This window comes from Amphiprion ocellaris, chromosome 8 (genome assembly GCF_022539595.1).
Source record: "Amphiprion ocellaris isolate individual 3 ecotype Okinawa chromosome 8, ASM2253959v1, whole genome shotgun sequence".
Lineage (NCBI taxonomy): Eukaryota > Metazoa > Chordata > Actinopteri > Pomacentridae > Amphiprion > Amphiprion ocellaris.
Window position 1 is genome coordinate 22519968 of NC_072773.1, and position 15087 is coordinate 22535054.

The 15087-nt window shown below is 38.8% G+C and overlaps 2 protein-coding genes across 3 annotated transcripts; one reads left to right on the top strand and one right to left on the bottom strand.

Moving 5' to 3' along the window:
* Positions 1-3878: 3878 nt before the first annotated feature.
* LOC111577399 (F-box only protein 6-like) lies at positions 3879-10114 on the top strand. The gene is made up of 6 exons (XM_023283652.3): positions 3879-4561; positions 6557-6806; positions 6923-7037; positions 7155-7250; positions 7860-7995; positions 8082-10114. Exons 1-6 carry the CDS (start codon positions 4466-4468, stop codon positions 8226-8228), a joined length of 840 nt encoding a protein of 279 aa, XP_023139420.1. The 5' UTR covers positions 3879-4465; the 3' UTR covers positions 8229-10114.
* Positions 10115-10752: 638 nt separating this feature from the next.
* LOC111577400 (cell division control protein 42 homolog) lies at positions 10753-14940 on the bottom strand. Of its 2 annotated transcripts, none has more exons than XM_023283655.3 (6): positions 14781-14939; positions 14033-14173; positions 13861-13933; positions 13646-13755; positions 12989-13186; positions 10753-12139 (listed from the first exon to the last, which is right to left on the bottom strand). In XM_023283655.3, exons 2-6 carry the CDS (start codon positions 14135-14137, stop codon positions 12050-12052), a joined length of 576 nt encoding a protein of 191 aa, XP_023139423.1. In that variant the 5' UTR covers positions 14138-14173; positions 14781-14939; the 3' UTR covers positions 10753-12049. The 2 variants fall into 2 exon arrangements, with proteins under 2 accessions (XP_023139423.1, XP_023139422.1); XM_023283654.3 differs by lacking the exon at positions 10753-12139 and adding an exon at positions 12240-12818 and having other exon boundaries at positions 14781-14940.
* Between the last annotated feature and the right edge of the window lie 147 nt (positions 14941-15087).

Below are 15087 nucleotides of genomic sequence, written 5' to 3' on the forward strand. Positions count from 1 at the left end.
GAAGAATATGCATGACCTATTTATAGGGTTATAAGTAGTCACTGTGCTGTTTGGTGACATGGTGTGTACCACATTAAACATGGACCAGAAGAAGCGAAGGAGAGAGTTTTCTCAGGAGATTAGAAAGAAAATTATAGACAAGCATGTTAAAGGTAAAGGCTATAAGACCATCTCCAAGCAGCTTGATGTTCATGTGACTACAGTTTCACATATTATTCAGAAATTTAAGATCCATGGGACTGTAGACAACCTCCCTGGATGTGGCCGCAGGAGGAAAATTGATGACAAATCAAAGAAACGGATAATACGAATGGTAACAAAAGAGACCAGAACAACCTCTAAAGACATTAAAGGTGAACTCCAAGGTCAAGGTACATCAGTGTCAGATCACACCATCGTTGTTTGAGCCAAAGTGGACTTCATGGGAGACGACCAAGGCGGATACCGTTGTTGAAGAGAAATCATAAAAAAGCCAGACTGGAATTTGCCAAACTGCATGTTGACAAGCCACAATGCTTCTGGGAGAATGTCCTATGGACAGACCAGACAAAACTGGAACTTTTTGGCAAGGCACATCAGCTCTATGTTCACAGATGCAAAAATGAAGCATATCAAGAAAAGAACACTGTCCCAAATGTGAAACATGGAGGAGGCTCTGTTATGTTCTGGGGCTGCTTTGCTGCATCTGGCACAGGGTGTCTTGAATCTGTGCAGGGTACAATGAAATCTCATGACTATCGAGGTATTCAAGAGAGAAATGTGCTGCCCAGTGTCAGAAAGCTTGGTCTCATTGACAGGAATCTCCGCACGCCGCATCCAATTTGCATAAAGTAGAAGTCAGTCTACTCTATGCAAATGAGCCGCAGCCCTCTCCAGGTAAACACACGGGATCACAGCGGGAAACGCACCGCAACCGGACCAGTATGCCATATGCGGCGCATTTCCAGCTGCGGTCCGGTGTGTTTACCAGGAGAGGGCTGCAGCTCATTTGCATAGAATAGACTGGACTCCGGCGTGTAGAGATTACGTAGGGAGTAAAAAAAAAAAAAAAATCGGATAAATCGTGAATCGAGATTTTTTGTGAACAAATCGGAGATTTTGTTTTTAGGCCATATCGCCCAGCCCTAATATGCATCAGACATAAATATTGTGCATCATTTGCCAGTCTGCTGGCTGTTTGACCATGCAGTTTGAAATATTTGACTTCATTTGAGGTGACGACAATTAGATTGTCTATAAAGATAGGTTTTAGATTGCAGTGTCGATCATGGAATAGATGAGGCAGCCTTGCAGAACAGACTTGTTGAAATTACTCTCTGATATTTGTGGTATTCAAGGAAAACTGGAATAATAACATCAGTGTTGTGTTGTGGTCATTTTATTGAGCTATGCAATGCAGTAATGACACCCTGACTTCACTAGAAATAATAAAATACCTCTCCTCTGGATTACTGACCTGTAAATCTTAGTCAAAGAAATATCAGTGTGTTCAGGTCAGTTTAGTTGTTCATAGATTGGGACTACAAATGCAGTTTAATTTACTGAGAATTCCTCATTTGTCTGTCAATTTGAATTGAGAGCAGATTTGACAGACTCCACCAGTAATAATGAAGAATACTATATAGATAGATAAATACAGTAAGTGACTATTGCTGGAAAACATGCAAACCATTGATAGTATTACAGTTTGATTCAATGAATTATTGTTATTTAACTTTAATGGTGCAGCACCATTGTTTACAAAGTCAGTCTAAAGGGAAATGTTCTGTTGTAATGTTTGTACTGCTCTGTGAAATGAGATGCAAAGCTGTTTATGTTTTAGAATCTTTTAAATCAAAAGTTGTTCGTCTTTTGTATTGCTTTCCATTTGCTCTGGAAATGTATACAATGTTTTTAAAGCTTTCTAATGTTTTGTCCAAAGGAAAACTTTTATGTCAGATTGAATTAAAGTCAAAGATTTCAAGATAGCCTCTTCATCTCAGTTTCTTTTTTCTAAGTGTCAGTATTATTAATGCAACCATTTTGGTCAGAAATGTTGCTTTTACTATATTGACTAGATGTGAGCATAAAAAGACAGTATAGAAATCCATCGCATTACAAATTCCAGTATTCTGAAGTGAAATAGTTTATAAATTGTTTTTGATGTCTTACTTAATGATGCTGCAAAACAGTAGCAAATGCATTCACTTACAAAATAGCATTGTCTGGATTTGTGATTCGATGTGGACTAAAGTTCACTTCTGCTGACTGACATTTATCACCTTGAATTTCTTAACTACCACAAATAGAGATGGACGTTATTGTATTTATGGCAATATCCAATATGGCAATATGTTCTGACATATTATTACATATTACATATATTACATATTATTGTGCATCCAAAATCACAAAATTGACAAAAAACAGAACCTAAGCACTTTACATAGAGTTACTTGAATTGGAATCTCTGCATTTATGATGTTATATATCCTGGAGAGTGAAAGTTTCTAAAAGTCAAGATCCACACATTTCTAGTAAAACTAAGATTTTAATTGATGTACCCCATCCTTGCTTCCTGAAAATGGTCCAGTCATCCTCAGCGCCTGCTCTGGAAAGTTTGACAGATGTCAGTAGAAAGTAAAGGGTCATTAATTGCGCACTTGCTTTTATAGTTTAAATCCATGTTCATGAACTAATCAAATATTTTAAAAACGTCTTCATTTTACAAGTCCCATTTGGCGAAAGTCCATTTTTATTGTGCTTTGTGGTTATTATAAACTTGCTGTAATCTAAAAGCTGTTGAGATATTAAGGCATTTACTACCATTCCTCTTTCCGCTTTACAAGCCAGTCAGAATTTTACTGAGGTGCTACGTTTCAGCGAAGGAACAAGCACTTGTGAATGTCAAACTGTATAATCCTGCCCCTTGACTGCCTGATGCTTCCAGATGAGCCATTCAGAATGAGCAACTGTTTCATAGTCTGCCAGGTTTGTTTACTTTCCGGAGCTGCCTCTGCTAACTCTAAATGTGTCTGATGTGTCAGCTACAATCAGAACACACCAAATGTTCAACTGTTGGCTGCAGGAGGGAACACAAGAATCCTCATGCATGCCCAGCATCTGGAGATCCAGTGGATTATCTTTACTATTGATGGTAATGTCACCACAACAATAAATAAAGCCTTAGTGTTAGCATATTGTGTGGCTAGTTTGACTAACATTGCCATTAGTTTTAATTGTATACCCACATTTCAAAGCTCTGTCAAAATTGTAAAGCTCAGGGAAGACTGACTTATAACCAGCAAACAATGTCATCATTTTAGATTCTCGTCACTCTGTAATTACAACAAGCGATTCCTCTTGACTGAAGAATGTGGTATAGGATCGGTCCATTTTGTGAAACTGACAGGTCAAATGCTAGCTTTTATGGGGACGAGCACATAGCCTGGTGAAATAAACCTGGTCAACAAAGTTGGTAGCCACCACCATTGGCTTCATCTGGAGGTTTTAGATATTGTGGATTCCACATACATAAAGAAAAACTGGCTATGACAGACTTGTTTGTCCTCAGAGATCTTACAGTCATGGTAATACTAACCATCTTGGCAGTATTTCAAGCTGACCAATTAAAACACACATTCTGGGGACATGTGACACTTACGTTAATTTGCTGAAACGTGGCACAATATGGGACTTCTGAACGATAAAATGCAAAAGGAATAAATAAATAAAAACAACAAACACAGAAAACTTAAATTTTTACTGACATGTTTAAAACTAATATTCCCTCCTTCAGCTAATGTGCAGCTTTAACTCGGGTCAACACAGCTGTCACGTGACGTGACACAGCACGGAAGTTTCCCTTAAGGAAGCGTTTGAGTGGGTGCGCTACTAATTGGATACGGCGTACACCGGAACTAGGAGTTAGTGGTAAAACTAGCAGCTTTCAGCTAAAAATATTTGCCTAAAAATAAATATATACTGTCAGTCTGTCTCCGGCTGTTGTGGACTAAGTGATTTGTGCCGCATAGCCCCTCTAATGTGCTATTTTAGCAACTAGCTCCACCGACGGAGACCAGGCTGAGGGTCTTGGCGAATACAACGAGCACGACCTCGATGAACTTACAGGCAGCGGACAGTCTTACGGGAAGAAGTATGACCATTACAGGGGTAAAGCCGTAATGTGCTGTCGTTGCATTCCAAATTAGAAGAATTGGTCATCACTAGTTAAACTTAAAGCTGTAAGTAACACAGTAATGTATCTGCTTTAGACCCGCTATATATACTGAGCGTCTTCACCTCGGACTGCACTTCCGTGTTGTTGTCTGTTGTCGAGAATGTACAACCGGAGATAGGTGATGTTGTAGTTATTCAAGCCGTTGTGCACATGCGTCCACGTTGCAGTCTGACGGGCGGTATAGCGATTGAGTACAATTGGCTGTATTGCTTGTAAATACCTTTCTACCCTGGGTTTGTCTTGCCAATGAAGAGGAAAGCTAAAACTATGGGTGCAACTCTGAGCTCGGTCTCCAGTCGCAGTGTGCCTCCAGTGACAGCAGCCTCTGCCCCAAGTGAACATGTAAGTGTTTTACTAAGAGCTTCACATGATAACAGCAAATGAACACGCTTCGAGTGACCTTCGTGTAAATGTGAATATCCAGATTGCATTTTCAAACTTGTAACCAGGGATGTCTTCTGTCACAGTTGCCATGAGAGGTTTGAATGCATTTTTGGAACATAGATTATAGAGGAGGCTTTTAATTCGTTCTCTATGTTAAAATATTATTTAATTTATTGTGAAAGCCCCCTCACTGTCGCATGTAGTTGCAATACCAGAGTAAAGTGCTAGTAAAAAGGCTTTCTTCTCAGTAGTAACTATTACTTAAGGTAACGAAGTTGACCATCTCAACACATGGCTGTATTTTTTTTTCTTTCATTAATTATATCTTAACTTTCACTTTCACTCACACCACAGTAAGTGAGAGTTTTACAGGACTTTCCCAGCCATTGCTGAGGCCCTCATCAAATCCCCTGCTGTGTTGGAAGTCACCTACTACACAAGCAGTACTACTGATTTGGCTAAAATGAAGTATGGAGTGTAAAAAAAAATCTGCAGTTTGTCTAAAATACCTGAATCTCATACTGATATGTGGAAAATCTCCAATATAGGTTGTGTTAGAACTTATACTCAACTGGATGCTTTGATAAGGATGTCCTGTCAGTGTTTGATGCATTATTGTCCTTGGTAAGAGCCACAAAACAAAGATTGTATGGGGTTTGATTGTTAAAAAATGTCAGTGAAGATGATCAAACACACGAAAGGAAGTGAGAATCAGGTGATTATCATACTTTGGGGAAACCTATGATTCACATTATGCAGGAGAAAGAATCATATTTAAGTTGATGCTTTTGAGACCAGCTTTTTTTTGTTGTGGGCTACTCTCTGTGTAGTGTACAATAAATCTGCAGTCTACTGCTCTTGAATGTGTTACAATCTAGTGTAAGAGTAATCTCAGGTTGTTTACAGCATGTACTATGTAACCATGTACATTGTCTGATGATTAATTTGCACATTCCTGCCTGCAATAAATAAAATGATAATTCTTTTATAATTATTTTTCAATTTGTTACACATACTGTTGATTTGTCTTGTAACACTTGCTGTCAATTGAATTGCAGCTCTGGCTTTTTAAAGTATTTTAATCCACATGTTAGCGTTTATCGTCTGCACCAAAACGCCACACGTGCTTAGCAAAAAAAACAACACTGAAAATTTCCGTAATACCAGTGCGACTAGTTTAAACTCACAATACTTTAGCAGTGAAGTAGCACCGTTGAATCTGGTCCCTTCCAATCCTTTATCTTTGGGAAAATCATCAACTTCCTCATGTTTAACTTCTCTGGAATTTTAGAGCATAATTAGATTCTTCATCTTAGTTTTGCTGTAGTTTACTTCCTCTTTCCTATAACCAGAAGCTAAACAAGCCTGCCCAACATACCTCAAAATATGATTTACCAGTTTCATACGGCATACTGCGTTTGTCAGTAGTATGTAGTAGGCAGCTTCAAACACAGCAGCTGTTCCTGTTGTCACTTTCCAGCTGGAAAGAACCAAATAGTCTAAAGATAGAGAGGGTTCTGTGTATACCAGATGGACTTAAATATGAATATAGGAATTTCCTTCCTAATTAATATTGTCTTATCTACAAGGGCATCTTTGGTTTCTACTTTTTGTTATTAAAATAAATAAAATACTTACTGTGAAACTAGAATGCAACTTTTTCTATTGCCATCCAACCTAAAACAAATATGAGGAGACAATTGACTTCAAGCTGAATGGGCTCCTGCTTGTAATTATGAGGAAACTGTGTACAGAAATGTTTTAACGTTGACACATGAAGAAAGGAAAAACGCACAACTGAGCAACAACTTGACTCTATTTCTTTTTGTGTATCATTGCAACAAATGGCTGGTGTAGTTCAGATGCTGTAACTATATGATCAGCAGGGGGCTTTGGTCTAAAGTCTGATTAGTGAAGGCTTCAGCTGATCGGCATCCTTTGTATTCTTGTCAGTTCTTCCCTTATCCGCTGGAGATCCTTGAGGAAATCTTCCTGAACCTTCCTCCCCATGAAGTGGTCTGTCTTTGCCGGTTAGTGTGCCGTCAGTGGAAAGAAGTGGCAGACAGTGAATCTTTGTGGAGAGAGAGATGTAGAAGAGAAAGATATCAACGTTGTGATGAGTCCCGAATACCCGACGACTGGAGGTTGTTTTACTTCATGTGCAAGAAGAGAAGAAATCTTCTCAAGAATCCAATTGGAGAAAGTAAGAAACCACAAAACTGAATTCACTCAACATGTAAAGGCATTATTTTCTCACTGAAACAACAAATTAACTCCACAAATTGATTCCTCGCCCAATCGTCACTTTTGTTTTTGCAGATAAAATGAAGGATTGGCAGATATTGAACAATGGTGGGGATAAGTGGAAAATAGAAGGACTTATGGTGCCACATCCAAATAAGAAGGTCCAGAGAAACTTTGTGACCTCCTATGAGTTGAGTATTCACCAGCAGTGATCCAGAAAATATATGGCAATTGCTTTATATGGTTAATTTAAATTATACTGTAATAACCCTAAAACCATTTCAAAACCCTTTTCTGTTGTCTGCAGTATGTGCAAAAAGGCACAGATGATTGATTTGGAGAAGGAAGGTTACAACCCATCGTTTATGGATCAGTTCCAGCCAGATATCAGAATATCTGATTGGTGAGAAGAATATGCATGAAATACTTTCACAGCTCATTAAATGTTTCCTTAGTCGGTGGAAAAATTGAATCAGTAACAAACACAATCCAGAAGTGTTGGGAGTGTGCATAAGAACAATGGAGTAATAGAATAACCTCTCCTATCTATAAAAAAACCATAGAGTTCTGAGTTTGGAGTTTCTTAAACTGTTAACCAACAGAAATACTTACATTACCTTAAAACCTTTGCACGATTTTGCATAAATATATTGTAGATAACACTGTAAATCCAAGGTGCATGCAAACCCCAATACATATGATTTTGCAACATTTAATAGAGTGGAGACATGCCATGTGAACAGAGTACGGTGCTAAAATAAAATCAAATAAACTTAGAAGACAAGACAACAAAATAATTTACCCCATTTATTTTGCCTATTTGGTCTATGTAATCGAACAGATTTGTGTCAGCAACAGTGTTTCCACTCATAAATGAAGGTTTGTAGAAATAAATGGAACATGTAGGAATCTTTTCCCATTGTGCCTTTAAATCTCCCCTTAGTAAAAACTAACCCGTTGTTGGATGTAATTGCTGATCCCTGATCTATGTTGTGCGTCTGTGTGATATTAGGTATGCACCACGATGGGATTGTGCCAGCGAATATACGATCTCTGTGCAGCTGCTAAATCACAAGAAGGAAGTTGTTGAGCAATTTAAACCTGACACCATTTACTTTGAGCAGTGGAATGATCAGCAGTGGAATCAGGTATGTACAAAGGATGATGCACGATGAAGTTCAGTCAAGGTGAAAAGTCCAAGGACAACTCTAGATTAGTGATATGTATTTTCCAGATGACCCATGTGTTCAGGAACTACGGACCAGGAGTGAGATACATCCAGTTTATCCACGGCGGCAAGGACCGCCAGTTCTGGGCGGGATGGTATGGAATTCGCGTTACAGACAGCTGTGTTGAGATTTGTCCAGCAGTGGACAAGTAGCCTTTCGGGATTTCCAATACCTTCTTCCTGCCTTTGTCTGCAATTGCACATTATGAAATTACATTTGATTTGCCCTTTTCTAATCTGCAGTCATTTTCCATATTGAAGCATCATTTCTTCAGGTGAAAAGCTTTGATTACTGGTTGTTGTGCCAGTAATGAAATGTACATTTTCATGCCTTCAGCTGATGTAAATATAGCTGTATGTTAGCATAACCTGTTCTGGTGCAATGAGGATTATAATCTGAAGTAGTACTAAAAAGATGTAACATTTGTTTTAATACATGTGAAACTGAAATTATTTAAACACCCACTAAATTATGCGCCTTTTTTCAAGTAAAATCACTGTAAGAGATCATTTAAAAATATGTGTAACGTTTCCACATTTAAAAATGTAAACATTATTAGACTAATACATATTTTGTTGACTTGTTGTGTGTCTGATGTTATCCCAAACTATCTAATCAGCCACTTTTTTGGTGGTGTTCTCTTATTTGCTTTGTTCACTAACTAGCTGTGTGGGTAGTTGACTCATTTCGTGTAAGCTAGTAATTAACATTACATTAGATTAAGGTATTTTATTAGAATAAAATGACGAGGTGAATGTATGCAACTAAACATAACATGAATGAGGCTTAAATACATCGCGCGGACTGAGAACATGATAGACTTCACAACAAACTATGTCTTTTGTTGTTTGGATTGAAGAACTTCTAGCAGCAGAAATTGATGTGCAAATGAAATGGATAACAGAAATGTATTTTGTCTAAATGGAAATGTTATTGCCACATTTACTGCACCTGACCGCCATTTTTAAAAAGAGGTTTGTTAGCAAGGTTTGCACTTCACTTAGATTTGGAAAATGCAGCCCTTTCAGTTTCACTGGACAATCAGGAGCCAATCGGCTACCTTTAAATGGTCAGTTGGTTTGTTTAGCTCCTCTGTTCGTTCACTCAGAAAGATGTCTAAGATAAGTTTTGTTCTTCTGACTGTATGGGAGGTTATTTTGTTGGTTATTATGCAAATGTTATATTTGTATTTTAATATTGTGGATATGGGATGAGTAAGTGTTTTAATGTTGATGTGTAAATTGACTGGTCTGGATGATAATATGTGACTCAGTTCACATCCCCATTGCAACTTGAAACAGATGATTGAAAGGTCTTTCTTTGCGTTAACATATTTGCAACCTAATTGCTGTTGTGGAACAGTTTGATATCATTGTGAAAGCTCTCAAGTTAGTGCTTGCTACAGATAGGGAACTCAGTTCTCTGTGAGTCTGGATGTCCACTTTATTCTTTAAAATATTTATGGCCATGCAGCTGATCTTGGATTGACTCCGTAAACAAACTCTATGGGGGGGCTGCACAGTGGCGTAGTGGTTAGCACTTTCGCCTTGCAGCTAGAAGATCCCTGGTTCGCGTCCCGGCTTTCCCGGGATCTTTCTGCATGGAGTTTGCATGTTCTCCCTGTGCATGCGTGGGTTTTCTCCGGGTACTCCGGCTTCCTCCCACAGTCCAAAAATATGCTGAGGTTAATTGATTATTCTAAATTGCCCGTAGGTATGAATGTGAGAGTGATTGTTTGTCTGTATATGTAGCCCTGCGACAGACTGGTGACCTGTCTAGGGTGTCCCCTGCCTTCGCCCGAGTCAGCTGGGATAGGCTCCAGCTCCCCCCCGCGACCCTAGTGAGGATTAAGCGGTGTATAGATAATGGATGGATGGATGGACAAACTCTATGGGACTGTGTAAGCAATTGTATTGCTGTCTATTATAGTTTATTACAATGCTATTTCTTTTTTTATTGTTCTTATAATTTTTGCTCCAGAAACCACATGCACTCTAAGTCTGTACAGCCTTCTAGTAAAGTAGGCGAAATCTTTGAAGCATCCTCTCGTGTATTCTAAATGATGCACCACAGTGATTACAAACTCCACCACCAGCAATGTTCAGATCTGAAACATCACCACAAGGTTCATGGATAATTATCTACTCATAAAGAGCCTCCTACACATGTTTTTGTGATGAAGTTAGTTGCTTCTTATCGAAGAGCCATTATAATCTCTGAGACCAAAGTGCAGCTCTGCAGAACGGGCTGTTAATTGAATCTGGCTCTGTTAGTTCTTTATTATTTACTGAAAAGTAGGGTGAAGGCATATTCATTGAATGTATTTATATGAAGGCCTAAGTGGGTGCTGTGACCTCGTTATTTGTGGCAAAATCCACAGTAAGGGCAGAATGAATGAGCCAGCTTTGGACAAGGAAAAAGTCACTCTTAGATAAAGGATTCTATCTTTAAATGTCATTGTAATGCAACACTGGTGTTTGGCACACCAGCGCTAATGGACGTATTCTTTGCACTCCTCTGTAATGCCCTACTTATGATAATTTGTATTGAAAAGTTTTTTGTGGGTGTTACAGAACATGTTTACATGTTTCTTTATATGTCTCATCCTTAGATCATGTGTGTACATAAGCTAATAACTATCAATATAACAATCAAGTCACAACACATGTATTTGAATTAAGATTTAATCATAATACTGGTTTATTGTGATGCTTTATTACAAGCAAGATACAGTACAACTTTGATGTCAAATTGAACAAAAATGAAAGACTCAGAAACATTTCTGTGGTTAGATTTGAGTGTCATCTCTGCTTCTCTACATCTTATCAGTACTGCACACGTTTTATTCAGTCAATAAGTTATGAGTTATTCTCACTATATTTACAAATCAAATTCAAGCCCACAGTCTCGGTATGGATGTAGTAAAGACAAATATCACTAGTTCAGTCATTTAACAATTTTCACAGGATCTGTTAATGATGCTGCATTGTAACAGCAGGTATATTTAGTTCACAAAATAGCTCATCAGCCTGGCATTACAAGTGGACAAGCTCCTACAAAGATCACCGACTGCAACTTTTCATCATTTAAGACATACATCACCTACGTCTTACCCCCCCCCCCCCGTCACAAAAAGTAAATGATTGGGAAATCATTGTGCTCAAACTTCTTGCATGTAGTTACTTAAATTGACTTTTTTGGCACACAGCCGTCAGTGCAGTGTACCAAACATTTTCCATTTCTCTGTTCGCTCTGTAGATACTTTGTCAGGCATCAACTTACCAGGTTTTCATTTGGCAAATCAGACCAAACTTAAGGCATAGCCTAGAAATGTCATATTCCATCTTATATTTCATAGATCTGCCTGAAGGCTATGTTGAAATTGAGCAAAATACTTTCAAAGATGTATCATTCCGAAAAAGAAAAAAAAAGGATAATAGACTATTTGAATTCCGTGGCTGTAGCTGATACACAACTGGTGCTATGTCAACCAGATGCCGTTTTGTGTGCAATGACTGAATGCATCTTATAAAAGATAAACTTTAAGGGAGTTAAAGCAGAATTTGAGCATTTCACTAATCTGTTGTCATCAGCTTTGTTTGTTATTACAGAACAGTTGAAACAACAGCTCTATTAAAATACCTTTTCATAGTCAGGTGTAAAAATGCCTCTGCAAATGGAACTAAACATAATGTGGTTGAACAGAAACGATAATTCAAAGTGTCCTTCACAATTTGCTGATAGATTTAACGTTCAGTGCTCACACCAGCTAGGACCATTTCAATGGCAGCAAATTATCACAAACAGCATCAAATGTTACTCACTCTTAAAATCAGCACATTAAAATGTTTTAGAATAAGTGAGTGAGAATGCTAATATTTCATAATATCTTAACTCATGATGGAATGTAAAAACCTCCTCAGTACTGTTAACCTACATTTGGAAAGTGGTGTGAAGAAGACTGTGATGAAACTTAGAGCAGAACACATTTACGCCTTTTCTTAGGTTCAGGAGGCTCCAGGGCAGCCAGTATTGCCTCATCAAACACATTCTTTAATCCTTTCTGTGGAAACAAAAGATTAATATTGAACACACAGCTTTTTCCATATACAGAGTTACATCTCCTGGAACTAAGTGCAAAAGAAAGCTGAGTAGAAATGGAGCAGGGCGATCAAAATTTTCCTTTATTCAAATAACATTATACAAGACTCTCCTCATGATCAAGTTGTCTGAGTAAAGACAAAAGCCCATGGAAAATTCTGATGCTGCAGTACAAAAAAACTTGTATTACTGTCCAAGACAGAATGTAGCGTAAATGCATTTGTAGGGCACAACTCATGAGCTCAATACTGAGATAATAACAGAATGTCAGTTAAGAAATAAACTCAGTCATGTCCAGTTACACATACTTGCACTCAAGGTGCTGACAACGGAAAGGAGAACTAAAGATTGGCACTCTATCATCTTAGGCAGCATGGGTAGTTGTGATTAGGCCAAGTCGAAAAGAAAGCACACATGAACAGAAGGAAAAATCTTAATGAGCACAAAGTTTTAAAGTTTAAAAGAGCGTGGTGGTTATTTTAGTGATAGACATTTGTTTACAATGAATAAGCAGCAGACGATCGAGAGGCAAAGCAAGATGCAAGAAGACATCAGAACAAACAGCATTTTCTCTTTCTCTGAGTTTCAGGGGGCTCTAAAGCGGCTAGGATAGCCTCATCAAATACGTTCTTCAGTCCCCGCTACAGAAAGAGAAAAAGAAGGGAGAAAGACAGGCACACAACACAGAGTTAGTGGATGTCTTTAGCCAAATGCTGTTAGCAGAAAGCAAGACAAAGCATTCCACCCTTGTTAGGAAACCGACATTGAAAAGCATGCAGCGGTCAGTGTGTTGTATAACGGGAGATCTTACCTGTGTTAGGGCAGAGCACTCGACGTATTTGACTGCCTTAAGGTCACGAGCCAGCTTTTCTGCTGTCTCAGGGGTGATTGGCTTCTGTTTGTTCTTGGCTAGCTTCTCCACTGTAGAGGGGTCATCACGCAGGTCGATCTGAGTGCCTACCAACAGGAACGGGGTCTTGGGACAGTGGTGAGTTATTTCAGGGACCCACTGGAGAAAGAAACACAAACAAAACACTCATCACCACAAGTCAGGATGCATAGAGAGCAAAGACACTTCTTTAATAAATAAATCTCCCAATGTTTAGGTCTTTAACAAAATGGATCCACAAATTATCCAGATGTTCATAGAAATGTTTTAGGAATTATCTTCTGAAATGATAAATATCAAACTGCATGACTGAATCATACACCCCTCAGCAAAAATATTTCAGTTCTGTTCTACAAATCTGAACCTGTGACACATTTATCATTCCTATTCCACTTCTCACTTCAGTTTGTTGCTCCGTCACCTAATAATACTGAGCTGAGTACTATTTTACAGAATATACAATAAAGTCACTTAAATTCCTGATTAGGAAGGCCTCAATCTAGAGAAGGAAGAAGAGGGATTCTTTGGGTTTGCTGGTGAGCTACTTTACTACTGTTAAGATAAGCATTACGTACTCACCTTTTCTTTAACATTCTCAAATGAGGAAGGTGAAACAACTGAAAAACACACTAAGAAGACATCGGTCTGTGGGTAGCTTAGTGGTCGTAACCTGTCATAATCCTCCTGACCTACGGAGAGAAAACACAAGTTAATTTACAATGAGATAGACCAACACTGTACTCAATTTAATTTAAAGGAGAATTACATGCAAAAAAATAATAAGGTAGACAGACCTGCTGTATCAAATAAGCCGAGGGTGTATGGTTCACCCCCGATCATTACAGTTACTGCATAGTTGTCAAACACCTGCGATCAAAGAATGAATTTATGTCAAAACAGTTCAAACAGTTCTCACTTTATGATAGACATTTCTGTCACCCTTAAAGTGATAAAATAACCACTTACTGTTGGTACATATTCAGAGGGGAATTTGTTGGTGGTGTATGAAATCAAAAGGCAGGTTTTACCCACTGCTCCATCACCCACCACCACACACTTGATAGTCTGCATCTCTGTGCTTTCTGATGCTGCTGGCGATTACGTTAGCTGCAGAGAGAAGGAGAGGTAATAACTCACTGAGGCTAGGCCACTTAATATGTTAGAGTCGTATAAACATTAGCCCCCAGACAATGCTAGATTATGCAAGTGTCCTGCCTAATCAATGGCAAATGACATCTTGATTGATCTTGATTAAGCAGTGGGATCCGAGCGGAAAGGCTGTGTTTCCTAGCATTAACTAGTTCAGTGTCACACCCCATTATCACCAAAACTGTCTGGAGGCTAACGTCAGCTAATGATAGCGTTCCTCACTTGTTTACTCGCTCAACTACCTTTCTACTTTTAAGTATTTGTAAAGAAGGTGACTAATCGATCGCACGACGTGCCTCTATCGACTTCAACAAATGCGCAATGAAAATGAGTTTGTGTATCGCTTAGCAAACAATGCTAAAGGCGAAGCTAGCAATCACCACACAATGCTAACTAGTTAGCTTGCTTAGCTAGCAACCAGCCGGCTATCGTTAGCTTTAAACTAAGGCATTGCTTGCAGGAGTTTAGGTACGGCAACGAAGCTCGAAACAAGTCTCCGAGTTGGGGTTTGTCAAAGAACTACACGTGTACATTGGGGATGTCAGAAAATGTTCGGGCTACGTACCAGGGTCCCTCCGTATCTCTGCTAGCTAACGTTAGCTGTCTGTTTCGCCGGGCGTTGGCACCAGCGAGCAGCAACTTGGTTCAGTCAGTCGGTGAGGAGCCGAGTCCAGACTTCCACTACAACCGTCAAGCTGCACAAAATGACTCCACACACTGCCAAAGTAAAACATTTAGCATTCGGCATGAAACTAAACACCACATTTCGTATAAGAGAGGAACCAAAGCAGGTATATTAGAAGATGAAATCAAATCGGCAGTTGCTAATGTGAGGTACTTTTCCTCAAACACATGCAAACAATGTCTAAATG